This window comes from Maniola hyperantus, chromosome 2 (assembly GCF_902806685.2).
Source record: "Maniola hyperantus chromosome 2, iAphHyp1.2, whole genome shotgun sequence".
In the NCBI taxonomy this organism is placed as follows: domain Eukaryota; kingdom Metazoa; phylum Arthropoda; class Insecta; order Lepidoptera; family Nymphalidae; genus Maniola; species Maniola hyperantus.
Window position 1 is genome coordinate 15,024,798 of NC_048537.1, and position 25,199 is coordinate 15,049,996.

Here is a 25,199-nt window from a genome sequence, read left to right on the forward strand (position 1 = left end):
ATTTCCATTACGGCGATTGCCATAGGATTGCCTAAAACCAATCTCAATTGTTGTGATTAGTTGAATTTGTGCAATTCTTGTTGCAACAATGCATTGTAGCCAATAGTGAGCGAGCGTCAACCAATCGGACAGTGTAGCTGTCATTCTCCCGCAATCGCGCAGCATTTTCCATAGGACTTATTTGTAATCTCTATTCTCTATGGTTTCCACTTACCGAACGTCAAAATTAAAAATGTCAGTTTTCTATATCAAAGTCATTACTACTTTCCTAAAACGGAACGTGGAACAAAACGTTAGAAAGTTACGGAGGATTTTTTTTTTTACTTTTATGATTAACTAGTGACCTGCCCCGGCTTCGCACAGGCCCAGTTTACTAATTAGAAAAGGAGAGTATTGAGATTTTAGAATAAAATACTTTCAAAATGTCTGAAATTTATTTTTTAATAAAATCCTTGTCCCGAGATTTTTTTGGATTATTAAAAACAAAAACACAACAAAAAATCAATTCTCAATTTTTATTTTTCATGGATTGAGCTTGTAGATGTAGAGTATACTATTACTATTAGTCACAACTCACAACATTAAATAATAACACTGAAATAGTTAGTTATTTTTTTTTGATTGTTTATCTTTAGAGCTTAGAAAAGTAGAAGAAGTATAGGTAGAAGGTAAATAGTTTGTTTTCTTGAAATGATAAATTTTTGTATTATTTTAATTCCATTCTTCTTCTTAATTTGCTTTATGGCTTTCAGTAGTGCCACAACGAGCTTTAATTCCATTAGTTAAAGTTATAAACTGTCACTATGTCAACTATTTGACGGCTTCTAAAGTTACCCTTGTACACTTGATTGCTTTATGAATTCTACAAAACAACTATTTTTACAGCAACGTGTAAAGGAACGTCACATAGAATTACATGAAAGAAAAGAAATCATGTGGAAATCATTTCGTTCACGCCTATTCCATTTCGACGGAATATTACGAAAGCAATGATGTACAGTGAAAATCATTATTTATTAAATTTCGCTAAAGTTACGTGGGAAAGTGTCGGGCAGGCGTAAGCGTGAAATACAGTGTTACCAAAATGTTATACCTTTGATTTGTTACTTTCATCATGACTACAATTAAGAATCCTAATCCGTCGTCTTCTAAGCTTGCTCTTCTGAACCACATCAAGTACGAGCACCTGGTAGCTGGTATATCAGGTGGCGTCACATCTACATTAATTTTGCACCCTCTGGATCTTATTAAAATTCGTTTTGCTGGTAAGTTTTTTTTACCATGTTAACCACAAAATGTATGTCATTCACAAACAATGTTGTGTTTTAGAGCTTCCGTGTAAGATTTCATGTTCAAATGTACTCTAAGTTGAAGTAAATCTTGTAATTTTTTTCTTTAAATTCAGTAGAAAAAAGAAAAGTAAATTCAGCCATTGTTTAGCGACCTTGAACTTGGAATAGGCAGCATAGGGTAGTTGTGAAAGTGGTTCTACACAAATGCCACTATAACAAAGAAACCCTGATGCAATCATTGTTTTAGTTTACACCATAACAGTTTATTTTTGTTTGGCTTATTTGCATAACACTGTTTATTATAAACCAAATAGTTCACCTAAGGTCCATTTTAATAATACAGATAATACTAGTTTTTAAGATACAAGACAATATTGAAAGTTCTGAGTGTAATAAATGTAATAATCTGGATACTGCATCACTAGTCACTACCCACATTATAAATGTGTGTGTGTGTTTGTGTATTATTAGTTTGTCCTTCAATCATGTTGCATTTAAGTAACAATTGTGATTTTTTTGCATGGAGACAATAGACTACTTTAAATCACCTAAAATAAAGAGTTCATATGGAATTTGTAAAAACCTAAATCTACGCTGGCATAGTTACGGGCATCAGCTAGTAATATTACAAAAGTGAAAGTGTGTCTGTCTATAATAGAAAAGTTAACAGACAGATAGGCAATCTATCTGTTAACTTGATCAATCACTGACTCATACTTGATGAAAGACTCAGAGATAGCTTGTTTCCTGGAGCCAGCTTTTATCCTTACTAATATTATAAATGCGAAAGTGTCTGTCTGTCTGTCTGCTAGCTTTTCACGGCTCAACAGTTCAACCGATTTTGACGAAATTTGGTACAGAAATAGCTTGCATCCCGTTTAAGTGCGGAAACCAGCCCAGAGCGAAGAAGCTTGCATCCCGGGGAAGGACATAGGCTACTTTTTATCCCGGAAAATTGAAGAGTTCCCACAGGATTTTTAAAAACCTAAATCCACGCGGACGAAGTCGCGGGCATCATCTAGTATTCTTTAATTTATATTCTTAATGAATTTCATTGTGTTTATTTTTAGCACTAATTTGCAGTGTGGTAGTGTAATTTAGTCACCTCTGAATTTAAGCTTCACTGTTCGTTAATGCTTCATTTATGCCGATTCTCTAGTACACCAATCTCTAAACTAAAATAAATTAACATGTCTAAATCTAGTGCTTTCCTTTTCCGCAAGCAACATTATGAAAGGGATAGCAATAGATTTAGACGTGATATTTTAGTTTAGTTTAGAGATTGTGTACAAAGGAATTAGCCACATTGTCATATTATTCCTCATGTATCTTTTCTTTTTAAGTCATCATTTAAATATAAATGAGGGTTAACGATTTTTGTAACAAACAAAACAATGTTGATTTTTGTATAGTACATAATAACTAATTATGAAAAACATCCTTGGCATATATATGCATTATGCATGTATACCAAGGTATGTTTAAATGTCATATATTTGATGAATATCGTCAAGCACTTGCAGTACCAAGAAACCAATTTGATATGTTCTTTGTTAGTGAAATGAAAATTCAAGTAAACTTACTTAATGTGGTCCACTATAAATTGGGTTTTTTAGGATCACCTCATTGTCTGTCCATCCGTCTGTTGTGTCTGCCAAGAAAACCTATAGAGTACTTTCCTTTGACCTAGAATCATGAAATTTGGCAGATAGGTAGGTCTTATAGCACAAGTAACGAAAAAAAACTGAAAACCGTGAATTTGTGGTTACATCACAAGAAAAAATGTGTTGATGAACAATAATTAGTATTTTCAACTTTCAAAGTATGATTATATGAAGTGGGGTATCATAATAAGGGCTTTACCTGTACATTCCAAAACAGATTTTCATTTATTTTTATGCATAATAGTTTTTTATTTATCGTGCAAAATGTCGAAAGAATATGACTGTAGTACAGAAACCTCGGTGCGCGAGTCTGACTCGCACTTGCCCGATTTTTGTTTATTGATTTTATACTTGTCTCAAATTGCATTTCTTTTTGTGTCAGTAAATGATGGGCGGACTGCAACGGTACCGCGCTACGACGGGCTGGGCAGCGCGTTTGTCACGATAGTGAAGAAGGAGGGCGTGCGGGGTCTCTACCGTGGCGTCACGCCAAACGTGTGGGGTTCTGGTTCTGCCTGGGGGTTCTACTTCTTGTTGTAAGTACTTATTTTTTCTTCAAGGGTAGCGCGCTACGGCGCGCTGCCCTGCCCAAAGAGGGAAACAGATCACGGAAAAGTATTCCATACTATATATGATTATGGTCAAACGTGTGCCGATACTTAATTTAAAAAAATCAAGAATCTAAAGAATTTTTTGATAACTTAAGGTCACGTGGACTAAGTTACGAGCATCAGCTAGATTCTGACATTTCCTTAACCTATTCCATTACTAATATTATAAATGCAAGAATGTCTTTTTGTATATTTGTTATGGTTTCACAACTCATCTGCTTAACCAATCTCGACAGGTACAGAAATAGCTACTGGTACAGCCCAGCAACGGATATATTATATACTCTTCTTTCTTTCCTAGAAAATCAGAGATTTCCCATAGGATTTTAACAATCTCAATCCAAGCGGATGAAGTCACGGGCATCATTTAGTTGCCAATCTTGATAAACTGCTTAAAATTTTCCAGCTATAACGCAATAAAAACATGGATCCAAGGTGGCAACGCGCGCACGCCCCTCGGTCCCGGCCTCCACATGCTCGCCGCGGCGCAGGCCGGCGTGCTGTCACTCGTCATGACCAACCCCATCTGGGTGGTGAAGACGCGCCTGTGCCTGCAGTACAGCGAGACCACGCTCGCCGACCACAAGCGCTACAACGGTATGGTCGACGGCCTCACCAAGATCTACCGGACCGAGGGCGTCAGGGGGCTGTACAGGGTAAGTTTCCTTTCTTGATTTTATCTATAATAGGTGTGCCACAATTGACGACTTGTGATCCAACCCAACCTCATCTGGATACTGAAAAGTGAAGTCTTATCTATGCTTCCAGTACAAGAAAGAGCATAAGATTACATAGTCGAATGCCTCCCTAAGATTTATGGGCATCGGGAGTTAAGGTACCTGGTGGAGGGTATAGTCCAGATGGGTATCCTGTCTCTTCATGTCCGGTTCTATGTAGCTGGTGAAGGTGCGCCTATGCATGCAGTACAAGTTACAACGCTTGCCGACTACAACGGCGTGATCGACGACCTCACTAAGATATTAAAATAATATTTTTTTTTTTAAACTACCGGACTGAAAGCGTCAGGGGATTGTACAAAGCTGCGGTAAAGAGCTTCGGGATTATGTTTTCCTGTCGCATTCCCCGCTGAAATTAGATTGATCTCGTAGTCTGGTCCTGTATACAGACTGACATGGTGGCGTTTTCGTTTAAGCACTTCAGCGCTTGAATAGACTGGTAGTCGATCCGGAATCTCGGTAAGGTTTCAACATAGCCCAAGTTTCCACTGAATCGAAGGCTTCTCATAGTCTACAAAGCCAAGCAATGTGGCTGATTATACTCTTCAGTCTATGGTACTGAAGCCTTTTCGGAATCTGGTTTGTTAGGGAGTCTGGAATACCAATGTATAACGTAACAAATATAAAGTACTACTACTAACTACTGCTACTAGTAACTAACTAAATACCATATTTCCTTCAAAAGAAAAAAAAATTACACAAATTTTGATACAATAGCTATTATTTAAGTATTTTTATCGATATCAATTTGATCGATCTTGTTTCCTATATGTGCAGGGTCAGATAAAAATGGCAATGGCAAAGGTATATTTATTCTGAGTTCTGATTATAAGTACTTTTGTGATTTTAAAAATGTACTACTTTCTTGCTATTTTCCTATGAAAAATTCGTTTTGAGTTCATAGACCAAATTGAGGATTTATTAATTCTTTTATTAGTTTACCAAACCATTTTAAAAAGGCATGTGTCTCCAAGGTAGGATTTTAATAAAAATCCACGTGATCATCAAAACATTTTGTTTATCAACATCTATAAAAATAACAACCCAATTTTAAGAAATCGTGTGAGGTTATCCATGTTTTTGATGAATTCGTAGACCTTCCTTTTCTCTTAAATGTATAATAAATTATTATTATGAGGATTTCGATAATAATAGAAATCATGGTAAATTACGGCAAGCGCGCCAAGAATTTGACGCGCAAAATACGAGATGCACTGGTTCGTGACTATAAACTATTTTTAATTGTTATGTCTGTCTGTATTATTGGGGGTCTATTTCCGGTATGTAGAGGTATAAAAGTTCTTGTTTTATCACTTATGATTAACTGCGGCCTCACGTGATGGAAAGTGATGATGCTGTCTAGTCTAAAGGTCAAACATAAACGCCGCGCGCCGGCTGACACAGACACTGCCACTGCCAGGCTCCAAAATGTGAGTTTTCGAGTTAATTATTCTATTCTGCTTGTTTAAGCTGCGCTGCGAACCGTATTTTAAACAATTTTTAATCGATTCCACAGATACCTTTCACGATGCTTTCAAATTAAATAATATAGATTCGATTTTATACGCGGCTTTGTACCGGAATTCTAAATTACTTCTTCTTGAAATGCCGTCTCCTATCGGAGGTTGGCAATCAGCACCTTGGACACTGCTGCTCGGAAAAGAGATCGGGTACTCTTCCCGTGGCGTCAAATTCTTTAGCTACGATGTTCTTTTACGGCCAGCCGGCCTAACATGCGCCCCGCGAGAAAATTTTGTCTACGCATTATCTCGTGTTTCTTCATACAAATAAGACGAGTAAATGCGTAGACAAAATTTTCTCGTGGTGCGCATGTTAGCCTAACTGGTGGTCTTCTGCCGGCTATTTTCACCTGAATAATGAGCTGAAGGCGGTCGTATTTGCTATTTCTCATAATGTGGCAGAAATACTCCAACTTCTGCACTTTTATGGTCTTCAGGATTTCAAGATCTTTGCTTAGCTTTTGTAGTACAGTTGCATTTTTGACACGCTGTACCCAAAAGATTCTAAATTACTTAGAAATGTTTATTGAGTTTGAAGTTTCTTACATGTATCGAACAAGCCTTTGGCCTAAAATAAGCTTGAGATAATTTAGAAAAGGTAATTTCTGTAATTTACCAGAACGAAATGTGTTTTCTTAGGTTTGGTTATTCTGGAAATTTTAGCGACTAGTTACCAAACAAGTACTATCTACAAAATATTATCTTTTTTTAAACCGTTGTGACCAATACATTCTTACAGACAAGAATATTGGAAAGTTATAAGCATGAGAGATGTTTGCGTGATTGCAAAATATTTTGCCATGGAATTTTATTTTGACGGTAACCTTCCGAATGTTCTCTACAAGGTCGCGTTACGGAATACGGACATCATTGGACGCATTTACGAAAATCATCTAACCCACAGTTAAATAAAACATGAGATATGAAAAAAAAAACCTGTTTCCTGGATACTTTTGCGATGCGATATGTCTACCATAATCATCCAGCTGTAATCAGTTTTTTCTTAAAAGTAGCCTTTGATAGTACGGAGTACCTCCTATCTCAATTTTGACCCGATTGTGGACTGAAACATTTTTCAGAAAATATCTCCAAAGGGATATTTATATTGCATCTATAAACTTTTCCTGGTTATCGCACGCCACTTTAGATTGCATCGTCGTTATCGTCAGGTAAGACAGCAATCGAGTGCGAAACTGTGATTGATAAGAGTCGCGGGCTTATGTAATCATTGTATTCATTTTATAATTATTCTAGTACCGTAAGACCTATTCCACTTCCTTACTTTGAATGGGAAGCTGGAAGAAATCTCTGTTTAGAGATCAGCATTTCCAATGTAACTCAATTTATGATTACTTTGTAACTACAATTTTGGTACATGAAACATAAAAAAAAATGTACGCTTATATGTTAATAAACAATCTAACATTAATAACTTATAAGGAATTATTATTAGACTATAAAATGACGCAAATGCCATGTAAACGGGGCCTAGCCTTTTAACTGGTTACGTAAAGTAAAACTGTATACTTGACTATTCAAAAGCAAATTGTAAAACTTTGTTTGAATACATAACGATTCCGATTTCCATTTCTATTTCTATAAGATCTTGATGCTCACTACAAATGTCAATATAATGTTTTATGGGAAAATGAATCTACCGATTGCGACATTGAAAAATGTACGCCGAATCCGTTGGAGATTTTTAAACATGGAGTTAACGTTTTGTGGTATGAACTATGAATGCCTTTTTTCAGCCTGCACATTAAAGAGCATGAAATCCGCCATTTTGATTTTTTTAAATTTATGTACCCAGTGACACTCGCGTCATCAAATCATCAAAACGAATCTAATGACGTATGATTTATCAAAATTGGTTGAATCCTTGTGTATTTACGAGCGGACATACGAACGGACATACATACTTCGTCCAAGATACAGATTAAACACATAACCCTCCTTTTAGATTGCTTGATACTCTCTCACTATTGTCTTAAATACTAAAATGCTCAGTTAGTGAAAGAGAAATAACGGGTATAATCCAATTGCTTGATACTCTCTCACTGTTGTCTTAAATACTAAAATGCTCAGTTAGTGAAAGAGAAATAACGGGTATAATCCAATTGCTTGATACTCTCTCACTATTGTCTTAAATACTAAAATGCTCAGTTAGTGAAAGAGAAATAACGGGTATGATCCAATTGCTTGATACTCTCTCACTATTGTCTTAAATACTAAAATGCTCAGTTAGTGAAAGAGAAATAACGGGTATGATCCAATTGCTTGATACTCTCTCACTATTGTCTTAAATACTAAAATGCTCAGTTAGTGAAAGAGAAATAACGGGTATGATCCAATTGCTTGATACTCTCTCACTATTGTCTTAAATACTAAAATGCTCAGTTAGTGAAAGAGAAATGACGGTTATAATCCAATCACAAAAATTGCGATTGTCAAAATGTTACAATCACAACGTCTGCACTACGCACCCTGGCCATATAGTTATGATAACGCACGGAACAATACTTTGATCGAAAAGATGGTGAGATCAAAGTTTATTTATGATAAAATTAATAATAGTTGATAATACTGTATTGACAAGCGTTATAAATTAAATTCTATGACGTTAAATTCCGATTGGAGCAAGCAACGTTCGAAAACTGGGTTATCTATGTAAAATAGTGTTGCGCTAATTAATTATGACTAACTATTCAGTGTATAATATATTACACAACTACTTACTATTTTAATTGATGTACCTTACACCACTTACACCAAGGTCTAATATATGTATTCAACAATTATTTTAGTACTAGCGGATGCCCGCGACTTCGTCCGCGTGGAATTATGTTTTTTAAAAATCCCGTGGGAACTCTTAGATTTTCCGAAATAAAAAGTAGCCTATGTCACTCTCCAGGTTATCTATACCCATGCAAAAAATCACGTCAATCCGTCGCACCGTTGCGACGTGATTGAAGGACAAACCAACAAATATGTTTCTCAATATAGTTATATCAAAGGTGCTATTAAGTACTTACGTATCTATTCTGTGGCTATATTGAGAAACAACTATAAAATCAATAAAGTTTATAACTGATAAGTATTTAGTGATTATTATTATTATTGATATTGCACAATCGATTCGCATGATTCTTATTAATCAATAGAAATCGATCGGTGGTAGGTTATATTCAAAAGTAATAAAATATATGTACTTAGTTTAGTAATTTGTAAAGAAAAATTTTAAACACAATGCTATAAATTGGTTAAAAAACTTGAAATTACAAAACGTTAAATGACATCGGTATTATTGAAAACAAAAATTTTAAGTTGTTTTATTTAAGTTTGTTTTTGAATGTTTTTGATACTGCGATTATGTTCCTTGGTAGATATTCAAAAGTAAAAAACAACGGTTTCATAATGCTTCATCGGAATTGTAATAACATATAACAATTTATATAATGTTTTTAGTAAATTACTTAATAATATATCTGTTGATGTTGGTAAAAAACTTATCTTCTTAAGTTGTTATTATGCACATTTATTGGCGAAAACAGCATTGACCTCTTACTAGTGAATTGTTATCGCTTATAATATTGTGTTTGTACGGGGCGTCCCCCCGCCTCATACCCCGATTGCCATCTCAACCCTTCGAGGACTACAAATGTCACCTGAATGGTACCCTAAAAAGCCCCTATTTTGACTTTGCATTCCAGTATACTGATAGCCACCAAGCTCATTTGACATTGTTTGGTTCTACATTGCTTCTTCACTGAGTGCACACTGAGTGATATGCATTGAAAATAAATGTCAAATGAGCTCCGTGGCTATCATTCAGAGTTGAACACTGAGTTAGCGAATCACTCCGCCTCGCGACTTTAAAACAGGTACTCAAGTCACCGAAACAGCCACAGAAACAAAAAGCCTAACAATAACACATTAGAAGTGCTGCGTACCATTTCAAACTATACAGAAAGCATGTCGCGGCTTTACTACATACACAAACATAATTCTACGCAATCACGCGAAAAACATTTACGCTCAATGCTGTCCAAAAAGGTTGCAAATACGTCGTTTCGTTCGCTTACCTCACACATCGTTGTATCTGTTCGCTTACCTCACACATCGTTGTATCTGTTCGCTTACCTCACACATCGTTGTATCTGTTCGCTTAGCTCACACATCGTTGCTCTGGCGACGTCCCCGTCTTCAGCACAGCGACAAGGCTACGCGTACACAGCATTTCTAGTACCTTATTATGTATTAGAATTTCTGTGGAAACAACCATGTCCGATGTCCGATGTGTCAGTATAAAAGTAGCATTTCCACCCTTTCAAGTTATACAAAACTTAAAAGGCTCTCCTGTTACAAGTTTGCGCATTGTGTCGTTCCAGGGCTTCATCCCGGGCATGTTCGGCGTGTCGCACGGCGCGCTGCAGTTCATGACCTACGAGGAGATGAAGAACCGCTACAACCAGTACCGGAATCTGCCCATCGATATTAAACTGGTGAGCTTCAGTCATATTCTTTACTCGATCTCATACATTTTGAGCGTTTAATTACGAAAAATAATATTATACAAAAAATAACAATTTTTTTTAATTAAAGAGATCAAATGCACTCATTACAAATTAAAAATGTTATTCCTCTAGAAGATTGTTGAAAAAATATATGCTTGCAAATTCTCTAACATATATTTCCCAATAGTTACTAAACTGCTGTTGGTATTGGATTTACTGATTGGTCTATGTGGAACTTTTGATATCCTTTCCTTGGATAATTAAACTTTCTGTTAGCCTTCAGACTTCAGATATATTTCGGGATAAATAGTAGCGCATTTCCGTCTTCGCAAGCTAACTCTGTGTCCATTAAGATCGTTCCTATGGTTAGATCAAGAAAAATAGACTGATACCGATACAGTACAGCCTAAAGAGATTTTTCATAATATAGTAAGTCGACGAGGATGTATAGACAGAGCAATTTTGACGGATCACAACTGCGAGATGGGGAAGGGATTTTACCGTCCGGCAGAACAAACTAATTATTTTTCTTAGTAGTGGATCAGTTGTTCGAGTATGTAGATATTATGGACATAATGAGCATAATAAGCTGTGATAGCCTAGTGGTTAGGACGTCCGCCTTCTAATCGGAGGTCGGGGGTTCGATCACGCACCTCTAACTTTTCAGACTTATGTGCGTTTTAAGTAATTAGATAAGACTTGCTTTAACGGTGAAGGAAAACATCGTGAGGAAACCTGCATGCCTGAGAGTTCTCCATAATGTTCTCAAAGGTGTGTGAAGTCTACTAATCTGCACATGGCCAGCGTGGTAGACTATGGCCACACCCTTCTCACTCTGAGAGGAGACCCGTGCTCAGCAGTGAGCCGGCGATGGGTTGATCATATGATGATGATGATGGACATAAAGCTGGTTTATCCGCAAACATCAAGGTCGTTATCTCACTGTATGTATTTACTCCGTGATATTAGTATGAATATGATTTGTTTCCAGACGTCGGTCGAGTATCTAACGTTCGCGGCAGTGTCCAAGCTGATCGCGGCGGGGGCCACGTACCCCTACCAGGTGGTCCGGGCGCGGCTGCAGGACCAGCACCGCAGCTACGACGGCGCGTGGCACTGCGTGCGCGAGACGTGGAGGTATGAGCGCCTCAGAGGCTTCTACAAGGGCCTGACGCCGTACCTCCTCCATGTAACGCCTAACATATGCCTCGTCATGCTCATATGGGAGAAATTCACCAATAACGATTGATTCAATCCTAACTTATCTGATGGGAAACGTACACGACTATTTAAATTTTTTCTCGCAATTTATTTAGGTGATGCGACATTTTTTGAGTGTTTACTTATAAGCCCTTTCTCACACGTAAAGACGACAGTTTTTAGATAAAAACTGTTGTAAAGTTTGAAAAATGAAAGTGACAAATTCCTCAAACATTTTAAGGTGGCTTTATATTTCTTTTGCCCATTTGTACCAGATTTCTATTTAAAAAAATTCTCGCAATTTATTTAGATGATGCGAGATTTTTTTGTGTGTTTACTTATAAGCCCTTTCTCACACGTAAAGACGACAGTTTTTGATGAAAAACTGTTGTAAAGTTTGAAAAATGAAAGTGACAAATTCCTTAAACATTTTAAGGTGGCTTTATATTTCTTTTGCCCATTTGGACCAGATTTCTATTTAAAAAAAATTCTCGCTATTTATTTAGATGATGCGAGATTTTTTTGAGTGTTTACTTATAAGCCCTTTCTCACACGTAAAGACGACAGTTTTTTAATAGAAACTGTTGTAAAGTTTGAAAAATGAAAGTGACAAATTCCTTAAACATATTTCATATTTCATATTCCTTAAACATATTTCATATGGCTATTTGGACGAGATTTAACAGTGTATACAGAGTGAAGTTTTTTAAATATTCACCAATCGAACTCAATGTAGACATGTTCTACAAATTACTATCGATGTATGTGTTTTTATCAGATATCCCTAAAAGTATACGTACCTATAATTTCAAATTAACACAAGCTCTAAATACCTGTCAATGACGAGTGATGAGAGGGAGCTCACTTGAGAGAGAAAATGTTAGCTTAAGTAACAGAGAAAGGGATGCCACTAAACTCCTAACAGCATTCGGTTGACAAAACATTAGGGCGACTTTGTAAAACCTGCATCAATGATATTACAATCTCAATTGTTGTGATTGGCTGAATTTGTGCTATTCATTGTTGCAACAATGCATTGTAGCCAATAGTGAGCGAGCTTCAACCAATCAGAGATGATTGCGATCGTGAAATTGTAGCTGTCATTCTCCCGCAATCGCGCAGCAGGTGTCATAGTCTTCCTGTCAGGAGTCGGAACTTTTCGGATTCATATCTATGATTAGAACTATAACTTTTCAGATTAATTAATTGTTTTAATACTTTTTAGATTTTTCGTGTGAGAATGGGCTATCAACAAATGCAATATTTGCCTCTTTTATTGTATTGTATGTATGTGTTTGTGTTTTTTGGATTGTGACCGCTGTCACTGACGTCTCGATTGTTCTATGATTGTCTATGTATTTGTTTATTATTCGGTAACTCCACCAACATTTTATTATACAAGTATTTTTGATAATTAACTTATTTTGACGTAATTATTTAGAATTGACGTAATACATTTTTAAAAACGTAAGAGTTGCACTTTCAAGTATATATAACTGCAATAAAGTTAAATATATTAAATAGAATTAAGAATTTATTTATTTAATGCTATTATCTATTTTTATGTAAACAACAACATATTATACAATACGAAATATAATATCGACAATCGTATGTGCTCGAAATATATTTAAAAAAGATCTGAAAACAATAATTATATTATTATTATGGTAATTATACTTGTAAATGCTTATATTCTGGTTAACATTTGTCTTAAATTGAAGAATGAAAATACATAATTATATTTTAGGCCACTTGCACAAACCTGCTTATTCTGTTCTAGTTAATTTTGTAGTTAATTTTGGTAATGCTATTACTTTTCGCCAAGTTTATTCCAGGTATGACAAGAAAAGGACAGAATATATAGAACATTTAATAGAGCCAATTTCTTAATCACCACTTATTTATCCTTCAACTCTAAATTTTGTCTTTACTTCTCAGTTGGGTTATTTAACGATTGAAAAGTCAGCCTGTATTATTGTGCGGCCGTTTTAAGTTCGCGTTTTTGACATCTGTCAGTTAGATACAAAATTTTAATTATGTGCGAGGTCGCGCACATTTCTTTGATATCAGGCAACGAAACGCCAAAAACGCAATATCTCCTTAGCTCTATAATAGAGATAAATTTTATAAGGCTGTCACTTTTTGACAAGTTTATTCCAAGTTTTACAAGAGAAGGACAGATTATTATAAAAAATGTGGAACAGATTAAAAGGGTTTGTGCAAGTGGACCATAGATTTAGAGTAATGTTGGTGGAGTAATCATTTAATATATGTTTCAATTTTGACAGCTGTCACCTTGACATTTCGGACAGGGTTTTTTATGGTGTCGCTTTTGTCGACGGTAAGGTAAGCGTTAGCTTAAGTGGGATCTAGTTATTGTTTATACTAACGTGCATTTTTATTGTGAAATCCCTTTTTTATCGTATTTAAATTATATTTATTGACACTAATCCTCTTACGTAATGGGGGTCTAGCACGGAAGTTGTGATTGGCTAAATTTACGATATTCTTGCTATAACGCATGCCAATGAAGAAACCAATCGAAATGAAGCGTCGCTTATCATTCCGTCTTAGTGTGTAAGAGAATGTCTGTCAATCAAAGGTTATTGCAATCATCACATATTGAAGCGATCACACCTTGGTGCTAGGCCCAGTGTTTTCGAGATTGACAAGGATTATAGAAATATTTATTTGTACAGTTGTGACAGGTTTTGATAAGTTATCGATTATTTAAATTAATTATAATAATTGTAAGTGTAACTAGGAGAACCTACGTGTAATCTACGACTTATTTTTTTTTAAAGAAAAATATGAAAATTTTCAAATTATTCTATCAAAGTATTTGTGATGTCTTGCTTGAAAAGGATAGTTAGGACTATGGTAAAGTAGATCTAGGGATTACATTTTTTTAAATAAGTATCGTAATAGCACGGTTTGTCTATGTACTATGAGTGTATATCATATCATTGGCTTTTTTATCCAAGAACCTTATTTTTTGTATCAAAAATTTAGTAACGCCAAAATTACTTAAAAAAATAGATAATAAAGTCAATGTGTAAAAGCCTGTCTCACGACATATGTTTTGTGTTCTGTCGCTCATAATATTACTAATTTATCGCCATATTTATGTAATCTCTTTTTAAGTAGTAGTTGTACAATTTCCCATCAGATCGTGATTATAATTATAATAATTATGATTATTATATGGCAACACTGACGGTGGTGTTGCCGCGATTTAGTTAATTATAAATTGTTTGTGATAATAGTACTTAGAATGTCCTAATAAAAAATATTTCCCATATCTCCATGTAAAAGACAATTTTGTTTTACTTTCATATAACGTTACATGTGTGGTGAGACGACGTTAGGTTCTTTATATGTAACATAGGATTTGTTTCAACTTGTTCGTGGTATAAATCCCGCAAATTGGTAATGCGCGTGGCTGCCATTTTAGTGATGTCAGCACTAGACTGAAGTTGCGAGCGGGTGGCACATTTTTATTTCGGCTGACGTCATTTTGATGTTAATGAGACATGGTTCCAGCGTAATAGCAATTTGCGGGACTTATAATTTATTGGAAGTGTAAACGGCCACTAGCGGTCGTTGGATAGTAAAAAAATAGAGGCACAAGTTTTTTATTAGCTTTTAAAAGTTCCTTAATGCAAACAGTTAAGGTTCAATTTTTAATATACTAACTTCACGTGTGCCCGTATTTTTTTTAAATCAAACGACCGTTTGTGACTGTCTAGACACTTCCTAATTTATTTGATAAAATCATTAAGAAAACATAACCATTAAATACCTTTTAAAAATATATCTACTTTCATCTTTCCCGTAGCAAGTTTGAAGCTTTCTATCGAGGCTTTTAGTAGTCATAGTGCCCCGCCTATAATTATTGAAACCGCGAATTTTGTCCGTTATACTGTTTTCTGTTTGACAGGTTTGTACGTCATCTATGTAAATTAAATGATCTTAAAAATTTATTGTAATATGCAATCCTTTTACGATTCGGCTTTCGATAAATAAAGTGACTGAATTGATGCAAAAAATGTCAATCGACATTTGTGACATTTATACAAAATACGTTTGGTTGTAACCTGTACCTACAATCATATTATGGTGCGTTTACACATTCGTAAAAAGGGCGCGCCGAGTGGCGAGACAGGACACAAGCTATCTTTTCACACATTCGTCTCCTGTCTCGTCTTGTAACCGCGCAGTGGCGAGATCATACGGTCGATGACACTAACAGCGAGCGGCGCGAGGCGCTGCTATGGCGAATATGTAAATGCAGGGTAACAGGTATGACTTGACAAATTGATAATTCCCGCAGGCGTTACTCCATGTAATAATTTTGCCAACATAACGAAATTGCGAGTGAAAGTAGCAGAAAAGCTAGGAACAAGTCTAGTGGAATTCCATGAGCAGAAAACCGAGCGCGGAATTTTTCTTCGGCATCTTTTGCGCGCAGATATGACGCTCCTCTTAAGGTCGATTCACAGTGACAATTGAAGCGACAATATTTTTTTTTGGATATTTTGACCTCGACATTTACAACGACGTAAAGACGCGCGCATTCAGACAAATGAGCGTGTCTTTTTTTATACGTTGTGGAGATTAAGGCCAAAGTTTTGTGACATTACGAACATTTTAGATTGTCGGTTTGATTTACTTCGACTGTGTCAGTGTGAATCGATCCTAATACTGTAATATCCTCCTAGCGGAATTGTGTGCGGGTTTCCGCTAGATCTGTCCATAGCCTTATATATTTAAAAAACCTTATTACGTAAAGTCACACTTAGTTCAAATTAGATTTTTTTTGTCATTTTAACAATTTTTCATGAAAAAAAATACAAAACGAACTATAAATAAATTAATATTTTAGTGAATTATTATTATTCTTCTTATTATAAGTAATTAATTATTATTATTCTACACAATGAAATGTGATAAATGAGCGCTGTTGATACATGTCAGTAAAAATATTTTTTCTTACACTTTAAAGTAAATGATCAGTGGGGTGATTTGCTAACTCAGTGTCTAACACTGAATGATAGCCACCGAACACATTTGACATTGGTTGGTTCTACATTGCTGCTTCACTGAGTGATATTACAATAAGTTTTGTAGACAACCATCAATGGATTAACTTCTAAATAAATGTCAAATGAGCTCGGTGGCTATTATTCTAGCGAATCAGGTAGACAGGAGCAGTCAAAAGGTAGAAGTCTTAGATAAAAAATTGTTCTCTCTATAGTAGGTTTTAAGACCTTCATAACGAATATGAGGGTATTGAACAGTGAACCTAATATTAAAATCATTCGCATAGCATTTGGGCCGTTTTTAATCATTAGATATATTCAGCTGTTAGTAGTTTATTAGAGTGATTTTTTAAAAGATTTTGGTATTAATATTAGTTTCTTTCACAAAATTTTAGAGTAGTAAAGGTAAGAACAGGTAAACTCAGTAGTTTCAGTGGTTGTCGTGGTGTTTTAAAGATTCCAAAAATATAATTGAAATTAGTTTAATTTGTAAAACGTTTTTAAAAAATGACTTAAAAAATTGGTTTGCGATTTTTTTACTGACATGTAAACGAAAAAATATGTGACAACCAAAATAATGTGATGTTTGAAGTTTGAACTCTAAAGGCGTATTGTTAGATTCCTTTCCTCAATAATTTCTTAGTGTAACTTGTTTGGTGGCTGGCCACATTTAATATTATAATCACTGAGACATATATATTTTTATACATATATATATTTATTAGGACTTGTTTCAATTCGCCTTTTTCAATTTGTGTGATCAATAAATTATTATTATTGCAAATTGAGTTACGGTATTTTGTTTTTATTTTCAAGATCTTCTGCCCTTAACTAAATACTGATTTTGACAAATCTTATTCTTAAATAAATCAGTTTGACCAACCTAATTTTTAATTTTTAATAATTCAATTTTACCAACACAATGGGGCCGATTCTCTTGTGCAAAATCTCTAAACTAAACTAAATTAACAGGTCTAAATCTTGTGCTATCCTTTTCCGCAAGCAACATTATGAAAGGGATAGCAATAGATTTAGACGTGCTATTTTAGTTTAGTTTAGAAATTGTGTATAACAGAATTAGCCACAATGGAAAACTTTAGAAACGTCGGTTGTGCTAATTCGGTTGCACCAATGATTAAAGAAAAATAAGAGGATTTGTTCATTACACATTTCCTAAACAAATATAAGGCGTGGCCACGCCCTGCGACATTTTCGCCATTTTGTTTTTTTGCTTGTTTACCTTAGGGGACATTGTCCATGGCGACTTTTTGTAGCGGTACAGCCGCGCGTATCTTGAACGCGATTCTGAATCGCGATAGTAGCGAAATGGAATAGTGGGCAAATCCACGGGCCAGCGATGCATCGCTACTGTATCGCGAATTATTAGCGGCGTTCACCTGCAAAAAGTCACGGTGTCATTTTGTTGTCAGAACATTATTTTTATATGGAGGACCCTGGCGATTATGGCACGATCACAGCTTTACATTTCATATTATTCTCTTATTTGTCTTTTGTCGTTGAATTGATCTCACGTAGGTATATAGCTTGAACAGAAATACAAAATACTTGCTCTGGGGGCGCCACTAGTATATGTCCATGGTCTTGTATAAATTAGTTCCACGGGTTTTCCGCAATATGGCAATGTATTTTATTTTTCTGGTCAGGCTTTAAACTAAATTTCCCAGGTCCAAAAATAATGTTTTCCTTTTCACAATCTAGCTAAATTTTGTAGATGTATGGATGAACTTGAGCGTTAAAACAATAATGTTAAGGTCCAATTTACTTTTACGCAAGTATTTCCTAGCCCGAATTCTATCAATATTGAGATCTAAAATCTTATGCCAAGGCTATTATTAGATGAACCTACCAATATCGTTTGTTTTGTATGAAATTCGGTAAGTATGCTTTCGCAATTTTTGGCGTTAATTTTTTTTTATTAATGTTAAATTTTGTATGGATTTTACAGGCACGAAGGCTGGAGAGGTTTCTACAAAGGACTCAAACCTAACTTGATCCGTGTGGTTCCTGCTACGATGATCACGTTCCTAACATACGAAAATGTTTCGCATTTTATGCTGCATCGTAAGCAGGATAATATTAAACTTGCTTCTTAGAGGAATATAAAGTATTTAGTACCTACTTATGATTAAATATAAAAGCGGCTATACATGGGTAACTGCTCGAGCAGTCGTCAAACAGTGTCGACTGAGAGAATTGTTGAGAATTTAAGTGCAGTTGCTAGGAGGGTGGCCGTTGAGAATTAGATGCACAACACCAAAAACCTAAAATTCCAAAACTGATTGCTTGGAAATACCAAATAAAGACTTCTTAAATTTTATGGGTCTGTGCCTACTCTTAAACTTTAAGGGACCTTTGTTATACTTTATAGTTCAGTTTTTTTTTTACTATCAAAGCGGTTTGGCATTTCGCGTATACATATTGTTAAGTATATGGCATTACGCAAATTCGGCATTCATCGTACCGTTTTACGTCAATTGGCGTTTTCGGTTTTTGGCGATAAATGCGTCTGAACGAGGGAAATAACTGCGCCACAGCCAGCGGTCGACAACTCTACAAGTCGAGTGCTGTCAGCGCTTGACTGCTCGGAGCGTTTGCGACTGCTCAAGCGGTTTTGTGTTTAATAGTAATAAGATTTTAGTTTGCTATGCACTATGCAGTCGCAGTTTTAAGCGGTCAGTTATGACTCATGAGTCATTGCTTCGACTTGTCCGTGTATGGCCGCTCTTAGATAGATATAATTTTTGAAGTAAAATGAGGACTTAAGAAACGTATCACTTGTAATGGCTCCAGTACACATTGGCCAATACATTCGGCGAGACACTGGCAATATGCTGCTTGCGAATTGCACCAACGACACACCTACTGGGCCAACGTAGTGGAGTATGGCCTAAACCCTTCTCATTCTGAGAGGAGCCGTGCCGACAATGGGTTGATCATGATTAAACCTCATTTTTTTAAATGTATTTTGCATGCGTCACAAACTTTTTTACCTTTTTTTAATTAAAAAAAACTTAGCTTTGCGCTTTTTATAGTCTACAAGACTACAAAAACATTGATTTTGAGTGAATGGAATATAGATTTTTTAGTTTACTTACCAATTAATTAAGTATTATAAGTTTTTATACGTTAAAGTATAACATATCATACACATTAGGCTCTAACTAATTAAAAAATTCTGTTTATTCATGACTAGAGAATGCCCGCGACTTTGTCCGCGTGGATTTAGTTTTTAAAAATCCCGTGGGAACTCTTTGTTTTTCCGGGATAAAAAGTAGCCTATGTCCTTCCCCGGGATGCAAGCTATCTCTGTACCAAATTTCGTCAAAATTGGTTAAACGGTTGAGCCGTGAGAAGCTAGCAGACAGACAGACAGACACACTTTCGCATTTATAATATTTGTATGGAAAAATGGATTTATACACTTCAAATGTATGACAGAAATGTGTTTAAGTCATGTGCATAGTACGCGACAGGTCAAGATTGCAACCGAGGAGGGAACGCCCGCACACCCGCACAGCCCCCGCGCTAACCCAGTGGCGGCTAGTGCGGGTGTGCGGGGCGTCCCCCTGCCTCTTACCCCGATTTCTATCTCGACCTGTTGCGGACTATAAGTAGTGCGTATTTTTTTATTAGTTCGAGGGATAGTGAAGTAGTGGTAAAATACTTGTGTCACGAATCACAATAATTTTTCACTATTAATGTACCTAGTACAAATTAATCAGTAGGATTTTTAAATAATGGCTGTGTGCGTTCCTTCTTGTTACATCTACCCGTTGTTTATCTATTTTTAAATAGTTAGTACCTAGTACCTAATTATAATTTATAATTCGGACTATATCATCAATGAGATATTTGTATGCGAAAATCTGTTATTAATGTGTGGATATACTAGTATTGTTGGAAATAACTAAAAATAAACTGTATGTCATACCCACTTTTGGACAAAATCAGACATAATAATATGTCGGTCTCAAAACACTAAAGGCCAAAAATAATAAGGTAATAGAATAATATCTGTTGTCTTTGATACAAGTAGATACTAGATACGACGTGTCGCCGATTTTAAGCAACTCATACAAAAATGTATAAAAAGAGTAATTTGAATCAACATATCTCTAGCATCCAAAGCAACTTAGACTGTAACACTATGCAAATAAGTCTACTTTTATACGATGCGCAATGATTGGGCACTGTCTATCGATGCTACGACAATCTGAGTAAAAGTGATATGTAATGTTTGACTATTTCCTATATTTATTTTGATTTCTGTGGTCAATGAAATGTAATATTTGAAAAACATCAGTTACGGTCTCAGTACACATTGACCCAATGCATTCGGCGAGTGCCGTCCAACGTGTAATCGCTGCTTGCGAAATTCGCCAAGATCCTTTGATGTTTGAATTAATTGTATAAAACATAACTAGCTTAAGTGTATAAAGTTGCCCGAGCCCGTTGAGTCAACATGTACAAGGCTCTTTTTAAGGTAATGGGGAAGCATAGCCCTTAATTTTTCAAAGGCTAATCTCCTCATTTTGTCTACTTTTTATATCATGGCAGATCATCAATTATATCCTTTGACCAATGTCGGCAACACTTAATGCAGACAGTATTAGGATAGTGCTTCTAAAGTCGGCCGTTCACGGATAAAAAATAGGTCACAGCTGAAATACGGTCGTCTGTGTTAACCCTTATACGTAAAATTGGTATAAAATTAAATAAAAAATCATGAATGGGTAGCAATAGTTGACATCATCGTCGATAAAAATTTAATAGGGTATGGACGTATGGTAAGGTAGATAAGTACTTATACTTATGTTTAGTGGTATCATCTCGTAATTTTGTCACAACACTGAATTTCCACACCTTTTTTTTCACTTTTAAATAAATATTATCTAGGAAGTTAGATGTGTTTAATTTGATTACCCTGATAATAATCTAACTTTTCTCAAAAAAAATATGTTCTTTAAGCGAATTTTATAATTTTTACTTGCATGCAGTTTCAACTTTTCTGATGAAAACGTCAGCGACGGGCTAAGCCTATCGGAGGCCCGGAACGGCATCACTAATAAATGAGGCCCCCGTTCTCTTTTTTGTGTTATTGGACATAGTCAGGATTGGTAAAAGATTTGATGCCGATGAAGTCGTGGGCATCAACAACGAACAAAGTGAATTGTAGGTAAAACACTATAAAAATTATAAAATATAACAACCAATATTGATTATTACCTATTTATTTCTATTTTCGGATACCCCGCATGTGCCACTACGCTAAAAAAAACAAAAAAAAAATTATTCTAAAAAAAATATCATCTTCACATTACTGAGTTTGTAATGGATCCGGTTTGGGCACATCGATCGGTTGGATGGTTTCAAAGACTATAATGGACAGCGGTAGAAACATTTTATGTGTTTTATATAATACATTAAGATCAACTAGCTGATTCCCGCGACTTCGTCCGCTTGGATTTAGATTTTTCAAACCCCCTTTGATTTTCCGGAATAAAAAGTAGCCTTTAAAAAATCACGTCGATCTGTCGCTCCGTTGCGACGTGATTGAAGAACAAACCAGCAAGCTAATACACTTTCGCATTTATAATGTATGGGTAGTGATGTTCGTAACATACTTGCTCGTACTACCTATTAGAGGTTTCACTAAAGAATTCGTCAAGGTTTGGAATCCCCTGGGGGGGGGGGCAACGCCCCTCCGCTCTACATCTAGTCCGCCACTGGAAAACATCTGCCTCCAAAGCAGATTGCCTATAGATACCGCTCTACATCTAGTCCGCCACTGGAAAACATCTGCCTCCAAAGCAGATTGCCTATAGATACCGCTCTACATCTAGTCCGCCATTTGAAAACATCTGCCTCCAAAGCAGATTGCCTATTGATTGCCTATAGACTATAAATATAGATGTGGGTACCTCCTATCGTAAACAGTTGAACAGGAAATGGTGACGATTAGATTATACATTCGACAGAAGTAAATACAAAGTAGATACATTTACATACACAACACCTTATCAATTCTATTCGACGTGATATGTGTAGCGTCGCGCGCACCGCCGCAGTTGTTGCGCGGGAAATTGAGACATGCCGACGTCAGAAAGTGGATTCTTCGTCTGTGAAGAATAAGAGCGTTCAGAAACGAAAGATGTCTAGTAAAATTCCAAACTCAAATAAGGTTAGTTTTTTTTAATTTTTTTTATTTCTTATCTGTATCTCGATCATTGACCTTGTGTTCATGTCGAGGCCCTTTTTTAAAGTTAACAGGAGCGTGAATCTATATACCTAAGACTCGCGAATTGCTAATACGCGTGGCCGCCATTTTAGTGACGTCAGCCCTAGACTGAAGCTTCCAGCTGATGGTATATTTTTACTTAAATATAAGTACGTCAAAGTGACGTCATTTCGATGTTAAATGAGACATGGTTCCAGCGCAACAGCAATTTGCGGGACTTCTACTAAAGCATAGAGATTGCACTAGACTACTAGAGTGAGGGAACTCTAAGCTATGGTGACGTGAAATCAGAATAATAGGGCTACTTGCGTCAAATCTGACGCCAAATTCTTAATTTCTGAAAGTGATATTGATAACGATAAGCACAATCTGAGATAGAAAATTAATGCCATAGGTATTACTAGCAGCTGCTATATAGCCCCCTGGCATTAGTGTTCTAGTTTTTTAAAAAGTATATAAGCCCTAGTCATAGAAAAAGAACACAGTATAGTACCTATTTATAATTTCTGTGATAGTGTTTTACCTACACTTCAAGTAAACCGGCAGAATTTGAACCTGCGTCACTCTTGGGCCTGGAGCGGCTTTGACGCACTAGCCTGGTCTGCAGTTTTTTATGTTCTATTTAAAATTATATTTAAGAACACAGGATAGGTTTAGGTATACCCAAACAGGTATTTTTTTTGGCGAACAGGCGCGGATTTTTAAGGTAATCAGCATGTTTAAATACTTACCTAATACCTAACTTAGTAATGCATCCATACTCTAGTCTTACACCATTGGTGGTAATGAATCAACGCAATATTCAGCCTAGATGGATCTACCACGTTCTACGAAACCTAGAAGTAGATACCTACTGTAGAATATGTTGACCAGTGTTCTAAATACGCTTTTAAGGGGCTTTTATAGGGGCCAGCCACATTATTACAAACTAACCTAAAAACATTCCACGGACGAGAGAGTGGTTAAATCTAAAACAATCACTAACACATTCATACACTTTTATTGCCGAAACTACTTAATTATTCATGCGCGTCGCTGCGTCGCAGACAATTTTTTGGCATTGAAAACGGTTACATGAGTCGAAGTTACTTGAATGGCTTTATTTATCGTTATTTGGACTTGATATATTTCTTATCAGGGTATAGATACGGGATTATCGATGGCATTTGAAGATGAATCGATCGTTAGGTAGGATTTAGGTTTTTAAAAAAACCCGTGGGAACTCTTTGATTTCCCGGGATAAAAGGTCACTCTCCAGCCCCCCAATTGTGTAAGAATAACCATTTCATGGCTATCGCAATCGTCAAGAAATTCTGCCCTTTGATTGGTTGACTCGCTGTTTACATTTTTTCACAGCCAATCAAAGGGCAGAATTCTTGACGATTGCGATAGCCATGAAATGGTTATTCTTACACAATTGGGGGGCAGGTCTTCAACTATACCCCATGCAAAAAACACGTCTATCCGTTGCTCCGTTCCGACGTGATTGAAGGACAAACCAACAAACAAACACACTTTCGCATTATAATATGGGTACTGACTACTCATACCTAGTATAAAACAAATCGCAAACCGCGTTTGTATTTGCTTTTATAGCTTCTAAAAATATAATAAGAGGATTTTAATTACATATACCTAGGTACATTTTCATCATGAGTGAATCTCCTTTGCGCAGTGGTTGAAGCTGTCTTATATTGTGGGAGGTTCTGGGCTCTGTTCTCGGCAGGGGCGTTTAAGAATTTCTTGGTATCTGGATGATGGCTGCGACTTGTCCGCGTGGATTTATGTAGGGTTTTTAAAAATCTTGTGGGAATTCTTTGATTTTCCGGGATAAAACTCCAGACTCCTAATACAATCTATCTCTGTCGCCATCCACGTGGATTCAGGTTTAACGGATGGGCTGCGAAAAACTAGCGAAAGACAGACGGACACTTTCGCGTAATGTACGTAATTATGGGTTTCTATTTAAGTAGAAACAGTTAATCTCTATCAGATCTCTATACGTACATTCCTAATAAAAATCGTACTAAGTAGGAAAATTCTAAATAATTTTAAATACACATCAAAAATTGCGAAATTGAGTAAGCGGGCTGTAGCTTAGTGGTTAGGGCGTCGGGCGCGATCCCAGGAGACGCGGGTTCGATTCCTGCCGGTTCGCAATTTTTGATGTGTAATTAAAATTATTTAGAAATTTCCTTCAAGTGTAGGTGAAACACTATAAAAATTATAAAATAAGTAGGAAAAGGTATAGGTTTGGGTAATTATAGTCAATATCATGTAATTCAGTAATTATCTAGGTACCTACTATCTTATAGGTCGCTATGTCATATCAAATGGAACATTTGCAACATTGT

General features: G+C 36.0%; 2 protein-coding genes across 3 annotated transcripts in view; both read left to right on the top strand.

The window, feature by feature from the left end:
• The first annotated feature begins 895 nt into the window (after window positions 1–895).
• LOC117993353 (solute carrier family 25 member 32) lies at window positions 896–21,507 on the top strand. Of its 2 annotated transcripts, XM_034981150.2 has the most exons (6): window positions 896–1,265; window positions 3,339–3,492; window positions 3,974–4,223; window positions 10,216–10,329; window positions 11,333–11,478; window positions 18,553–21,507. In XM_034981150.2, the coding sequence occupies exons 1-6, from the start codon at window positions 1,115–1,117 to the stop codon at window positions 18,698–18,700; spliced, it is 963 nt and encodes a 320-aa protein (XP_034837041.1). In that variant the 5' UTR covers window positions 896–1,114; the 3' UTR covers window positions 18,701–21,507. The 2 variants fall into 2 exon arrangements, with proteins under 2 accessions (XP_034837041.1, XP_069360665.1); XM_069504564.1 differs by lacking the exon at window positions 18,553–21,507 and having other exon boundaries at window positions 11,333–14,341.
• A 1,130-nt stretch (window positions 21,508–22,637) lies between these two features.
• The window catches only part of Rab32 (RAS oncogene family member Rab32), a 32,379-nt gene continuing 29,817 nt past the window's right edge, over window positions 22,638–25,199 (top strand). The window contains exon 1 of the mRNA XM_034981202.2: window positions 22,638–22,788. Coding sequence (XP_034837093.1) covers window positions 22,648–22,788 — 141 coding nt within the window. The 5' untranslated portion in view covers window positions 22,638–22,647. The remainder of the gene's footprint in view (window positions 22,789–25,199) is intronic.

Excerpts from the sequence above, each read along its gene's own strand:
- LOC117993353 (XM_034981150.2), top strand. The coding sequence starts at position 1,115 with ATGACTACAATTAAGAATCCTAATCCGTCGTCTTCTAAGCTTGCTCTT. Across the intron at positions 3,493-3,973 it reads TGGGGGTTCTACTTCTTGTT|CTATAACGCAATAAAAACAT; the intron begins GTAAGTACTTAT and ends AAAATTTTCCAG. Across the intron at positions 11,479-18,552 it reads TGCGTGCGCGAGACGTGGAG|GCACGAAGGCTGGAGAGGTT; the intron begins GTATGAGCGCCT and ends TGGATTTTACAG.